The sequence below is a fragment of the Grus americana genome, chromosome 4 (assembly GCF_028858705.1).
Source record: "Grus americana isolate bGruAme1 chromosome 4, bGruAme1.mat, whole genome shotgun sequence".
In the NCBI taxonomy this organism is placed as follows: Eukaryota; Metazoa; Chordata; class Aves; order Gruiformes; family Gruidae; genus Grus; species Grus americana.
Window position 1 is genome coordinate 9,547,078 of NC_072855.1, and position 14,460 is coordinate 9,561,537.

The 14,460-nt window shown below is 48.9% G+C and overlaps 2 protein-coding genes across 2 annotated transcripts in view; one reads left to right on the plus strand and one right to left on the minus strand.

Annotated features, from left to right (window-relative positions):
- Nucleotides 1-9,759, plus strand: part of NAT8L (N-acetyltransferase 8 like) — a 35,784-nt gene extending 26,025 nt beyond the window's left edge. Inside the window, exon 3 of the mRNA XM_054825094.1 lies at nucleotides 1,436-9,759. Coding sequence (XP_054681069.1) covers nucleotides 1,436-1,803 — 368 coding nt within the window. The 3' untranslated portion in view covers nucleotides 1,804-9,759. The remainder of the gene's footprint in view (nucleotides 1-1,435) is intronic.
- LOC129206234 (DNA polymerase nu-like) overlaps nucleotides 9,521-14,460 on the minus strand; it is a 48,269-nt gene continuing 43,329 nt past the window's right edge. Inside the window, exon 7 of the mRNA XM_054825098.1 lies at nucleotides 9,521-9,603. The gene's annotated coding sequence lies outside the window, so the exon portion shown is untranslated. The remainder of the gene's footprint in view (nucleotides 9,604-14,460) is intronic.

Here is a 14,460-nt window from a genome sequence, read left to right on the forward strand (position 1 = left end):
CTGTGAAGATCTTAAGACTGGAGTAATTCCTTACTTGAATTTGGCGGGGGGGGGTTGGGCTTGTTTTTCTGGTTCTTGTTTTTTAAGTCCCCTTGCTGGTGGGGCCAAGTGATGCTGTAATACTCCAGAGTTACAGCAGTTTCTAATTGCACGAGCTTTAATGTTTATTGGTCAGTACGAGCAGTGGGATGGGATAGTATTGGTCCTTCTCTCCAACGAGGTCCAGTTTATTTGAGCTTCATAAGTGGGGCTGTGGTCGGTGCACTTGAGATCCCGGGGACTCACCCCGAGCCCGGCCGGGTGCCCTCTACGCTCCTGGGCTTTGATTAGATGGGTTTTGCTTTGGTGTCTTGAAGGCAGCACTCGCCCCACCAAGCCTTCGGCCCCATTGCAGAACAGCAGCTGACCCCCTGCACCCCCAAAAGCGCAGCCTGTTCGTTAAGCCGCATCCTCGTTCCTGGAGCAGCGTGCCTGCTGACCGATGCTGGGGTGCAATTGAGGATGGGGCTGGTTTTGCTCCCTGAAGCTCTACGTGGTTTTGGCCTGAGTTACTTGGGCACCACGTTTCCAGCCCACAAGATGCTCTCACCTGGCACATGTGAGCAAAGGAGGAGCAGCAGCTCCAAAGCAAGGGGAGCCTGGGCACGAGCACCCCAAACTGCGGGGGGCAAAAAGGGGTGGGTGAGCCCAATTTCAGCTGTACACAGGAGATGCTGTATGGCATTTTTCCCTGTTCATGCTTCGCTGGCTTTCATGGTCCTAGTTTCTCATCTTGCTGCCCAGTTTGGATTTTCTATTTGAAACTGTCCCGCACTGAGCCCCTGGGGTCCGCAGGAGGAGGCGGCACTTACATATCCAGATGTGGGAGGTCGGAAACCAGCCAGGCAGTCACTTATTTAGCCTTTAACATCAGGCCCTTGTGGGTGGAGAAATGGGTGGCAGGAGGAGCACTGGGATCCCTGAGCCGTTGGGGCTGCTCTTGCATCGCACCCAAAAAGCTGCCGGGTCTCGGGGTGGGATGCAACATGCAGCCCAAGATGGGCTGTGCTGAGCTGGGAGGGATCCGGGATTTGCTGTAGCAAAGTTAGTGGTAGGACAGGAGAGCGTGACTGCGTGTGGGTCAGAAGTTACCCGTGATGTGCCACCGTGAGCTGAGGATCGTTACCTGTGCGTGAGGGCAGCCAAAGGCACTTCGTAACGCTTGGTCCCTAGGAATCTAGGTTTGGTTTGTAGCGACTTTCCCGTGCCTTTTCCTCTAGAAAACATTTGCTTCACAGTATCAAGGGAAAAGAAAGTTTGGTCCTTAGTCCCCACGTGTGACAGAGAGGTGACGTCTGACCCCGAGCCCGGCTCCCACAGTTCATAAGCAGGTGCCTTGCCCGTTTTGCCCGTCCGAGGTGGCCGGCAGCTACACATGCTGCTTTGTCTCCCGCAGGCTCCTGCTTCTGGGTCGCTGTCCTGGACGGCAACGTGGTGGGGATCGTGGCAGCGCGGGGCAACGAGGAGGACAACACGGTGGAGCTGCGCCGCATGTCCGTCGACTCCAACTACCGCGGCAAAGGGATCGCCAAGGCCCTGGGCCGCAAAGTGCTGGAGTTTGCCATGCTCAACAACTACTCCTCTGTCGTGCTGGGAACCACGGCCGTGAAGATGGCAGCCCACAAGCTCTACGAGTCCTTGGGGTTCAAGCATGTGGGTGTTGTCGAACATTACGCCCTGCCGGGGATGACGCGCTCCTTACTGGAGAGAATGTTTTTCCAGCTCCGCTACCACCGCTACCGCCTGCAGCTGCGGGAAGAATAAAAAAACCCAACCAAACAAACAAAAAAAAAAAATTTTTTTTTTTCTCCTCTTCCTCCTCCCCCTTCAGAAATAATAAATTGCCCTTCTATTTCTCATCACTGTTGATTTGCCAATTTTGGGTTGAGTTTTTGTTCCCTCATGTCATCTTTTGGTTTGCTCCGTGCAGCTCGATCGTCCGGCCGAGCAGCGCTCCTTCCTCGCATGCTGTAGGTGGTGGTGCTGGGAGTCCTGCGACACGGCAGGGCAGAGCGGAGCGGACCGGCGGCCTCTCCTTCCCAGGTACCTCCGTAAAGCACAGAAACTTTAACTGCAAAATAGTACCACTGCTCTGGTGTACATAGTCTTCTCCTTTTCCAAATGTAAGATAACATAGTGATGCATTCACAATAGTGCAGAAATATTACTTGAATGCAGTTTTCAGTATTTCATGCACCAGTAAGTAGAATATGCATTCGTCTTACCGTTATTTACTGGTTAATAGTTTTCAAAAAAAAAAAAAAAGTGGGGGGCGAATTCCCCCCGCCCCAACCCGCTTGCTACAATGCATGAAGAGGAAAGCGCGTGCACGCACTCAAACACATCGCACTGCCGCCACGGCACTGGTGTTGCACTTTTTTTTGGATGTGCCTCATTCTGCCAAATGTCTGAGAGACCCTGGGTGCATCCGGTAACCACGACTCCGCTCCATTCCCCCCCTCCTTCCTAAGCCAGCACAGACTCGGACCGGCTGAACTCTGAGCCCCATTGTACCATAGCGTGAAGTTAAGATCAAACCTAAATATCTCCTGCGCTGTTCTGTAGCCACGCGTAACCTGCAGTCCTGGGCCAGACTCCGCATGTGCGTTGGACTTTCTCTTTGCTGCCTTTTGGGGTTTTTTTTTGTTTATTTGTTTTTATTTTATTTTTAAGGGTTTTTTTGTTTTTTGTTCTTGTTGTTATGTTTAGTTTTGGCTTTTGCTGAATGGTGTCACTGAGGCGTAATGGAGGCTGCAGTTCCTATGGCAACACATTTGCACATTAATGTGCGCACCAAACCTAACCACTTCAGAGAAGCAACGTGTGACAGATAATAGCATTTTGGGGAGCGCCGGGGTGGGGGGGGGAGCATACTTGTTATCTTAACCAGCTGCTTGTTTGATAAATGTAGATGGCCTCACTGCAGCCTTCCATCAAAGGCAATTAACTGCTTTAATGATGTCAGATTTGTGAATTGTACAATGCAAAAAGCAATGCAAAGCAGATTCGGCATGTGTCTGTACCCGGTATGTATGTACAGTGCCTGCCAACTAAAGAATAACCAAGACTACAGCTTCTCCTAGCCTGAGATATCAACTTTTATAACTTATTTAAACAAATAGCAACTTTGCATGAATTATGTCTTGGGAAAAAAAAGAAAAGAGCGGTAGCTTTTAATTTTTAAAACGTGGTATCAGAAGTATAAAGAAAACCATTTCTGGCTGCACTTAATTTGGGGTGGGTGGAGGGGTTCAGCTCTGTTAATACATTTAAAGGGGAAACTAATTTAGTTCCTGGGGCGGGGGGGAAATACTATTTTATGAAGTATTATGCGTGTATGTGAGGAAAAAACCCAACACCTATCACGATGATTGGTGAAAGGGTAGAGCATGTGTTAACCACGCTTGCACTTGCAAACACAATGGAAGCATCAGCGGGAGAGCCCCAGAAGGGAGACGGCGTGGGGCGCGTGGAGAGGAGCCGTGGGGCGCACGGGGATGGGGGGCAGGCGGCATGGACCCACGGGTGGGATGCTGCCTGCGTCTCACTCGCACCGAGAGCTGCCCTTTCCTCTCCAGCCAAAAGCTTTCCCAGCACTGAGAGGCGGCCGGCAGTGCCGAATGAGCCCAGCGGGGAGGGGGCTCGCCCCCTCCCCACCGGGCACCGATGCGATGCCGGGGCTGGAGGCGCCGTTTGGCAGCGCTCCGGTGCCGCGCTCGGTCCAGCCTGTGAGGAGCCGGAGGGGCAGAGTCCCAGTGTGTGTCCCAGCAATAAGGGGGGAAATGAGGATGGCGAAGGGCGCTGTAGCAAGAGACCGAGAGTTTAATTAACGAAATTTCTGTATGGGGCACTATATTTTTAAAAGTCTTTCTATGCTGTACATTTCTCATGAAGCTGAAATAATGTACTGTTGGTAGTGGGTTTTGTATAGTGTACAGAAATTGGCAGAATATTTTCTTGCTGCATTCAGTGATTTATTAACCGAAGTAAAATAGACAAATATAAAGTGTTAGCAAAAGTTGAAAGAAAAAAAAAACACAAAACAGTTTGTGCCTTTTTTAGTTTATTTTTCTGTTGCTATATAATCACTGCACTAAAACCTTTCCAGAGGGGAAAAAAAAAAACAAAACTAGTCTCTTAATAAGGGAGGAATACGTAAAGCCTAAATTGAGTGTTAATTTTTTTATTGGGATATTTAATTAAAAGAATATTGCTGGTTTTATTTGATACCTGTGCCTTTGTAATAAAACTCCACATTCTGTCAGAAAAGCCAAACCTGGAATAAATCCCACCAGATCCCACAGATGTAGAAGTACCATCAGGTTACCGGTATTTTCTTTAAAAAACGTGTAAACCTTAACTGATGATATTGCAGTATCTGATCGTAATACCTGTTGAGTTGCCTGGGAACGAGGTGCTTTGGAAAGGTGCAGCTTTTGGGGTGCTGTCTGCGTTCCTCTCCGGGCACGCTGGCTGCCGGAGATGCATCCATAAGGATTGAGTCATTGCCACTTGCCTGGTAGCTGCTGAACAAATTTCTTCCCTTAACGCTTCTGCCAGTTGCTTTGTGACCAGGCACTTTGGAAAAAATCCAGCTGGTTGCTCCCAGCTCTCCAGCCGGGACAGCTCGTTTCTGAAGGAAAGGGCTGGCTGCCAAATCGGCTGGGCTTTGCTTGCCGCAGAAGATGGAGAGGGCTGGCGGGTGAAACGCTGCTGATCCCAGCCCTGGTTCTTATTGAGAAGCCCACGTGGCTGCCAGAGCTGCATCCCTGGTAGCAGCAGCGGGACGGGGGTACAGGACCTCCAGCGTTGCTGCTGCTTTCCCCCCCGGAGCTGCTCTGAATAGGATTAGACAAGGTTGGGCATAAAAGCATCAAGTGATACTGTCATTCCGTCTGCGTCCATAGGAGGTTTCCCTAAACGTTGACGGCTTGGGCTAAGCTCTGGAGCCAGAACGCCTCTTCCCGCTGCTCTGCGTGGCCCCTGGGCTCTGGACCGTGCCAGGCTCACCTGCTGCCCCAGGGTCCAGCCTGGGCCAGTGTGCTGGTAGACTGCAGTGCACAGGGTGATGTGCTGAGGCTGAACTGCCTTTGGTGGATCCATCCATCCATCCATCCATCTGCCTGCTGTGCCTCTTCCAGGGTGCACTGGTTTAAACAGTGTTGCATGGAAAAGCAAGATCCCACAGCTCGTCATGTGTGCCCCCCAGTTTTGCAGCCCCCCTTAAGGAGCTTCTTGCTTTCCCTGCAGCAGACAGCCACGGTTGGCAGAGCCCTGCACTGGGACCGTCACCATCCCCCTTTCTCCAGGCTTGAGCATCACCTCCTGACTGCTCCCATCCCAGTTCAGTGTCGGAGTGGTGCAGAGCAGCACAAGATGGTTGTGGGTTTGGTCCTGAGGGGAAGAACTTGCAGTCTGGACCTTCTGCCAGAAACCTGTTGAGAGCCTGTTGCCAGTTGTCAGGTCTAATTCCAACAAAGACTCCCATCTGTATGAGATGGCAGGGGATGCTCCTAATTTATTTTGGTGGTTTCTCCTTCCGAGGATACTTCTAGCCAGAGTGTGGGGAAGAGTGAAGCATCTCTTGGGTTTTAGCCTCAGTTGGTAAACGTGATGGCTAGGAAGACTGCTTCAGATTCAGGTGGAGGATGTGTTGGAGATGTGAAGGAACTTCACCCAGCTGTGCCAGGTGCCCCCTTTTACTTTGCTGTGCATGCGGGTTATCGCAGCCCACTGCCCTTGCCCCGCGTGCTGTGCGGTGGCACTGAGGATGCAGCATCCTCGCCTGGCACCTCTCCTTAGCTTCGTGGCTTTTTCTGCTAATCCCTGTGCAGTGGGCACTGCTCAAGTGTCCTTTGCTTGGAGGGAATTGGGGCAGAGCCCTTGCTCACTGGGGAAGGCACCTTACAGGGTCAGGGTGTGATGTCCATGTAGAAGTGTCTCTTAAAAAATTAAAATTTTAAAAAAAAAAAAAAGAAAAAAAACCAGGGGAAACTTTGCATTGCTGTGCTGAGGTCCACAGCCTCAGGGCTGCCCCAGCCCTCCGGCACAGCCTGGGCAATTCCCTGGGGAGTGAGTGGGAATGCACCGAGCATCCTGAGCAAAGTGGCATCTCAAGCACACGTAATATTTGGCAATAAGCTTTGTGGGAAGCTTGGCCCCTGGATGGTCCCAGACCAATAATGCTGAGCAATCAAAGCCACAAGGAAAGTGGTTTCTAGTCTTACTGGAAACCCCTGAACTGATATTTGTCTTAAAATCATGCCGTGTTTTCCCTCCACGAAGCAGACAGCACCTGCAAGATGCTTAGAAATGGCAGCCGTAATGAATCTCTGCTGGGAGATGCCCTTTGCAGCGCTTCTTGCTGCGGAAAAGTTTGGGGCACTGCCATCAGCTGAAAGCCGTTCTTTTCCCCTACCCTGTGGTATGTGGGAGGGGATTTCTGAGGGAGCCTTCGCCTCTCCCCGGGCCTGCTGCAGGCTGTACCCACGCGCAAGACTGAGCGTCAGGAGCTGGGCTCTCGCCTGCGTGGTCCAGCCGGTCCTGTGTCTGGGGCGCGTAGGGCCCTTGGAGCGGCTGGAGGGGTCAGGGTTGCTGCAGGGCTTTTCAGGGTGGCCATTGCGAAGGAGATAGCTGGCAGCGTAGTGAACCCTGTCAGGGAGAAGCGGGCTTGTTTTCAAAGATGTTTGTGGGACGCCAGATGAGTTTAACAGTATTATAAGGCGACTGTAAGGATGCTCCATGCCCTTCGGGTCTGAGGTGCGGTAGTGCTGCGGCAGTGAGTTGGTTGGCTGTTGCAGACAGTGTGCAATGGGGGTGGCGTGGGGTGCAGAACCAGGACCAGCATTTGCAGTGCTGCAGAGGTAGTTGCGTGCCCAAAGCCAGCGTCACAGCTCGCAGGGCACAAGGCATTCATCTTCTGCAGGATGGATGCACCTAAATCCTTAAAATCCCAAGGGCCAGCTTGGCATCTTGATCGTTTCAGCATCACCCTTCAGCGAATGCAGGGGGTAAATGACCCTGGGGGCGTCTGTCCCCGGAGCTGGGACCTGGACAGTCATTTCCCCTCTGCGTTGGTCCCCATGTGAAATGGGGGTGATGCTTTACGTCACGGCATCTGAATTTAATAGGCCCTGTGCAGGAGAAGCAGGACTAAGGGTCGGCAGGTGGCTGTTGGGGTTCGGATGTGGCTGTTGGGGTTCGGATGTGGCTGTTGGGGTCCCAGTGCCGCACACCTGCAGCAGGAGCAGAAAGCGCTCAGTGCCTGGGGGGGATCGGGCCCCTTCCTTGCTGTGGCAAACTGCACCTCGGGCAGGGAGAGCAGGATAAGGCCCTGGAGGGCGAGAACAGAAAGTCCCCGTGGTCAGAATTCCCAAGGGAACTGTGCTTTTACAAAAACCTTGTCACGATCCTTGCTGCTGCCCGTTGCTCACTGAACTGTATCCGTCCGTGATGCAAGTCTGCTGCCTTTTAATTTGCCAGATTTGCTGGCCGAGGTGCAAATGGATAGAGACTGACTGCAGGGATTTCCGAATTGCCAAACACACAAGGGCAGGAACCAGCTCTGGTTACCTCTGAATTAACAATCTCATTTTCGGTGTGCTGGGAGCCTGTGTTTCACTGGCGCTAGTACGATGCCGTTGGTATGCACTCTATTTAAAGCTTAATAAAGGCATTTTAATTCCATGCTAACTGGAGTCTTGCGGTGGAATATACTGTGCCACGTAAAGAAAACGAAGGGATGCAAACTGTTAAATAAGCTTTAACATGCAAAAAGGATAATTTTCTCTTTTTTTTCTCCCTCAAAATAGATCCACACAGAATCTTGAGCAAAAAAAAAAGGGTGTGCTCTTGCATCCCTCAGTAACAGAGATTATGCTTATCTCCCACTGAAAAACTTCTACCTGACTGGTCATTCGGAGAACCTTTCATTGAAAATAAAATAAGAGAATAATTTGAACAGAGGGTTTAGTTAAAACACAAGACCATTTAAAACAACAAGCTCTAAGTCAGCATTTGGAGTTTGACCACTGTTTAATATCGCTGTTCAGTGCTGTCATTGTATTACACGATGGTCAGCTGCGGGAGAGAATATGCTTTTAACATCTAAACAGTCGAAGATGGACTTACTGAGACCAAGAGCATAACAAATACATAATGCAACTGTAAATTTATTTACCAGTAACATGCTTGAATGCAGAAGCAGCTACTGCTATGTAAGCGTAATGAACATATAGCTAACGTTGTTTTCAATTTCTTTTCTTCCAAAGCTTAGTCCTTTTGACTTGTAATATGTATATTTGCTTTTTTTTAAATATAATTAGGTTTAACAAAGCATCTGTTGCTTTGTGAGTTGTACTTATGATTGTGCTGGGCCGTTAGCTTTAAGCAATTTGTGTGCTTGTGTTATTTTATTAAAGCAAAAGTCTTCTTGAGACAAATGCGGTAAAGGTAAAAAAAAAAAAATTTTTTTTTTTTTTGGTAGTGTTAAGCAGACGTGTGGTATGCATTTGGAAAATGTCCAATGTCAGTTGAAAAAAAAAAAAACCCAAACTGAGACTAAATTGCTTACCAGAACTGCTGATGTCTGAGGCAGTGGCTTTTTAGTTCATGGGTTACAGGTTCAACTCATGCCTAAACAGAAACTCGGATTCCCCCGAACAGGCTCTTACTCTGCATCTCTTCACCGTTGTACAAGACCGATGTGAAATGAGTCTTGTGTTTTCTATGTTCAGCATAGTGTGTACTGTACTTCGTAATGGGAAGTGGCTACAAGTCCTCAAAGAAATACGAACATATTTTAAAACAGCAATAATTACCACTGTAAAGCAAATGAGCACGTGGGGGAGAGCACAGGGAGAGCGTTGCTGAAGATGGTACCGTTAGGAACACACTGGCGTCAGTGCTGCTATTGCACCTGGGGAGCGGGATTAAGTACTAGGAAAGGCCATCAGTCTCTGGGACTGGACTTCACCTCGGCAGAGAACTTGCCCATGTAGGATCCCTCCGCCTGAATCCTTCTTCAGTGTTGTAGGTCCTTACGCAGCGCAGGTTTTTCACCCTTTAAGGGTGAGTTATTGCAAATATCATTCCTGGTGGGAGACACAGAGACAAGGAAGAGGTGTCAGAGTCACACAGAGGAAGGTAAATGCTCATTGCCGTGGTCTCGTACCCCGGTGTACTCTGCTCCTGCAGTACTGGGGCTCAACAATAGCAGAAAATAGAATAAACTAATAGAATTTTTCGATGGAGGGAAGCAGCAGTCAGCTCTGTTGGAAAGCTGTTTGCATACTGTCCGGGCGTATCGATACAAACCAGTTCCTCTAGCGTGGCAGGACGTGTTGAGACGTGTGTGAGTTAGCCCTTGGTGTGCTTTAGGCATTTGAGCTGCAGCATACGCAGCGTTATTCCAATGCGGCGTGGTCTCTCCATCTTCCATCGGCAGAGCCCCGGGAGCCGGCCAGCTCCCGAGGGACAGCAGGGCATCCTTGGGCAGGGTCGGGCAAGGTGCTCTGGATGAATGACTTGTAGGTACTTAAGTTCTGTTCCTGATGGCCGCTGTAACTGTGAAAATTAACCAGACCTGCTGTGATAAATTTGGTTATATAAGGTTTATTTGGTTAATTTTTTATAAGTGAAAACTGAAAAGATGAAAGAGAATTGTAATATGAAAGCAACTGCTGTAAATAATGTACGAATGAATAAAATCTAAAACTTATGTCAGTTTTTTCCTAAACTGTATTGCTGTCGAGTTACTGCCACCACAGTGCAGACGGTGCCTCCATCTTTTCCAGCTCCCAATCCAGCACAGGCAAACGCTACTCGTTCCCATTTTCATTGATAAATAAGACTATGTGTGTGTCATGCATGTCCTTGGATTATATTTCCGTGCTGTTCCAGCTCACTGACTAATATTAACACGCTCGGAAGTGTCAGTGTTCTTGGAGGTGCATATAGTAAATACAGATCCACGCCTGGTCGTTGCATTGCTGGCACTGCCGTGCGACGGGACCCTGGCCGCCGGGCACAGGTCTGCCTAAGGCCACGTGCCCCCATTTGCTGGTTGAGCATTTGCACCCAAAATCCCACCTGAGATTGGAGATAGCCCTGAGAAATGTCCCATTGGAGCAAACAAAACCGCTCGGTGCCTTTTTTCTACCACCAAGAACATGGAGCGATAGAGTGGTATCAGTGAGGATGTTTTTGTGGTGGAGATACATCTGTGGAGGTTCCCCGAGCCACACAAGCCCCTTTCACTTCCCTACGCCTCTCCATCACCTTAGGTAAAATCCAGCAGAAATGGGCCGTTCCCCACTGGTTGTGTGTTAGAGCCACACGAGGCTGGTTCTGACCAACTGTTGAGCATGTCCATGAGGCAGGGAAGCACTGACCTCCAACGTGGGGAGGGGAGATGGGCCTCCAGCCTTCGGTCCAATTAGGTACAGTTGGAATAAACTGATTGCTGCTGAAATGGCCTCTGGGGCCGTTAATTCATGAAAAGTGGTTTCTGGTGGCAGTTGTAAATGCTGCCAGGAGAGCCCTGCGAGCCAGCAGCTCAGGGACGCCCAGGCAGACTGGCTCTGGAGATGACCCAGGCAGCACCCCAGCAAGGGCACTGGGTGCTGTCACCTTCCTGGCGGCGTGGGGTGAGGCTTTGGGACGTGCAGGGTTATCTGGCTGAGCAGTCAGGCAGCGATGTGGAGCGTAAGGTTAATGCCTTCGCCATATGGATCCGGCCCGTATTGCACATCTGCTTTATCCAGATGTGCAGAGACCTGATAGCAGTATCTCACGCGGGGGAGGAGTAAATAATACACCTCTGGGACTGATAATGGCATGTTGTGGGAAAGCAGCTGAAAGTTCACTCACATGCAGAAGCTTTGTTTTATACCAAAGCTACCAAAAAACCCTGCCCCAGAACTGCTCTAGTGGGGAAAGTGGCAATAAAAGCTGTATTGGTTTTAGAAACCGTATTGTGGGGTGTGCTGTGTGCCTTAATGCACCTCAGTGAACTGGTACTTGGGCTCTAACTCTCCACTTACAGACCACACATCCCTGGCCTGGCCTCTTTTACTTCCCCTTCACCACAGATTGCTTTGGATAAAAAATTAAAATTCATGGGGACAAGGACTTTCCCCCGTGCCCTGCGTCCCCAGGCATGTGCCTCCTGCTGTAGATGAGACAGAACCTCACGATCCCTCCCCTGTTGCAGGCTCCCCAGCACACCCATTAGCTGTGTACACTTTAATGCCTCCTAAAAAGCCAAAGCAAGCTCACCCCAGTGTGTCCCCTCCGCCGTAACCCTGGTGTCCCCGCTTGGTGAGCTCATGAGAGAAGTAGAGCTGGAGCTGGGCAGGGAAGCCCCTGGGTCTAACACAGTTGAGCATATAAAGCCCACAAAACTGCTTTTAACTTGGCCAACCATCTCCCTACCTGTCATCCATCCATCCATCCATGCTGGCCCACCTTTTGCCAAGAGACAGAGCTGTTCACTCCCCACCCACAGGGTCCCAACCACAAGCCCACTGCCCACCCGGGCAGCTCCTTACCGCTGGCTATGGTTCATCTATCAGGTGGGCTGAGCCAATGGTGCTATAGCAAGCTCTGGGTCCCTCCAGGGCTCCCCATGTCCCCACAGCTGTGGGGGTTGGGGGTCATTTCCTATCTAGGCTTCACCAGGAGCCGTAAACCGGCCCTCCCTATGCTTATCTCAGCAGCAAGGGCTGATCGGCCCCAGGGAGGATTATGTGACCCTATGACTTAGGGTTGGGTTTTAGTACGGGCTTGGGTGTATTCCGGGTACATCAAGTACGGCGTAGTTGGGATATGATGCATTTGTAGCAGTGAATGTGTAAGTGTGCTCACTACGGTGGGATGCATCGTCTGGCAGGACATCCAGCCTCGCTGCTCCGGGCTGTGTTTCTGCTCCCAGTCAGCAGGTCCCCTTTAGAAGCCACCCCACCATCACCTGCCAGCCTCACAGAGAGCCCTCACATGTCTGCGTGGCTTCAGCCAAAGGAGCCACTGCTAACTCTAGCAAGAGCCAGCGTCTGCTTGGAGTGCTCCTGAGGGCGTGCAGGATTCAACCTGACGTTCCCTTCACCTGGTTGGAATCTTTCACCGAGCTTGCTGCTACATTTCTATCTCTACTCCCTTAAGCATTGCCCTGGTTCACAACACACACACCCCCTCCTCTGTTACACCAACGTAAGTACCACAATTACCAGCTCTTCAGTTTTAATAAATGGGAAGATTTCATGTATTCCAGTGAGGGTGAATGTATCCCCTCAGATTATTTTTCATTGCAGTTACAACACTACTGGCCACAGAAGCAAAGCAAACCAGCTTCTTTTTACTGCCCCATCATCTCAAGATATGGCCACACTCCTCTGGGAAGCAAAGACCTCGGAGAAAGCTTCCTTTTGAAATGGACTCCTCATCAAGCAGGCTAAGACACGGCAGGATGTTCGCCTGGCTCCCTGAAGTCCTCACAGCCCATGGTTTGGCACAGCACTTACATGTTATTGCCAGGATACATTCAGGCCCTGGCAGTTCTTGCTACCAAAGTTTTCCAGGTTGATCTTCCTACAAGGTGAAATCTGCAGAGCTATCAGCTCTGTCACTTAACAGCAATTATGTATAGAATGCTGAATGTCAATTATTGGTATGGGAGGAAGACAAAGCTTGAAGGTTTCATGTTTATTGTCATGTGTCCTAATACTATTTCTTATAAAATTTGTCAAGTTAATTAAAAAAAAATGGGGGTGGGGGCATATTTTTATTCTTTTCTGTTCTTGACTGTATTTGCAAAGTCAATAAAGTAAATTCAACATCTGAGGGCAGTTAGAGCAGAAGAGGAATGAGCAACGGAGAGAGATGAATCTTCTCACCTGGATGTCAAAGGCAGGGTCAGATGAATCATGCTCTGTAAGTGCTCATTTCTCTCCATTAATGACCAGTCCAAGGTGAGTCTAGACCAGCCCAGCAGTAGATGTCTATTCTATAAACACCTAAGGTGAGATAAATCCTAACATGCTGTCTCTGCAGAAAAGCTTCATTGTACCTGAGAACTCAGGGATGCTGAAGAACAAACGCTATTGTTTTTTTCAGCAAATGTTCGTTGATGCTTTAATGATAACTGATAGTATTCAGTCACCAAAAGTTAAAACCTTAACAGAGAACTATGCTCCTAGAAATAATCTAAAATGAGTGCTAAAGAATCAAAGGTTTGGTGCTGCAGTAAAGACAAATTACTTGGAAAAACTCAATTGTTCTATAATCTGGTCCAACTCCTATTGCGTTGGTTACCTGCATTGTGGTTTCACCTACTGGAGCGAAGTGTGGAAATCAGTTGCTCACCAGCAATATTTATGTTACAATCCAATTACTTCGATTATTTTTTTTTTCTAAAGACAAAATAACTGATAGAGTAGGAAAAGAAGAGTAAACAGCTGCTTTGTGTTTCTCTGCAGAGGTAGGTGGGATGGAAGAAAGGCAGACTGCAGCAAACTGAATTACCTTTGAGTCTTCTTTATTTGTTATATGCTATCACTCATATTTTATCTTGCAGCAACCTTGAATAATAGCCATTAAAAAATCAGGAACATTTTTTCAACTCAGTTATTTAAGGACAACTTTGATTTACATCTGATGGGCTTATTTGTAAGAACAGAAGCTCCTAAGCCTTCTAAGCTGAAGAGACTATGTTTCTCAAGTACAGGAGAGAGACTGGTCTGTATGATAAGATGGGCTTCCATCTTTTGTGCTCTCTTCTTTGTGGAAAGGTTAAGAAAACTAAGAAAAAAGTAGATACTTAGTCTTACTGTTTGTGACTTCTTTAGGAACATTTTAAGGATCAGAAGCAAAAGGTAGAAGCCAGTGGACCATAAAGAACCTTTAAGTCATTGTGCACTAGGAAGACATTTTGGCAGAGCATCCAGGGAAGAGGAAGAAGATTCAGTACTGGGAAACCTGGGAAAGGCTGTTCTCACTAGCAGCATCAAAGGGGGTTTGGAGAAGGGATGAGCAAATGGTTACAAATGCTTGTTCTTGGCCTTTGCCTAGTGTGTAAGGTGCAGAACCATCCATTCTGGTGTCACATCAGTGACAAGATCCTCCTCCTGCTCTTAAAGGCTGGGAGGTCTCAAAGCTACAGCAGTCATTAGATGGGGAAAGTCAAGAGGATCACACCAGAAAATGAACTCCTCAGATATGGATTTTTTTTTTTTTTTTAATGGATGTAGAGGAGTTGCACAATCCAAGAGGTGCTTGTAGGGTAGTTAGTCCTGTTTGGACTGCTTCGGTCAGACAAAAGCCCCCTGCCTTGAAAAATGACCTCATGCTGCATGTAAAAACTGCACAAATAGCTAAGTTTTTGCTCCAACTCAGAAGGTGGGTGAGAGGAACCAAAATCAGGAGACT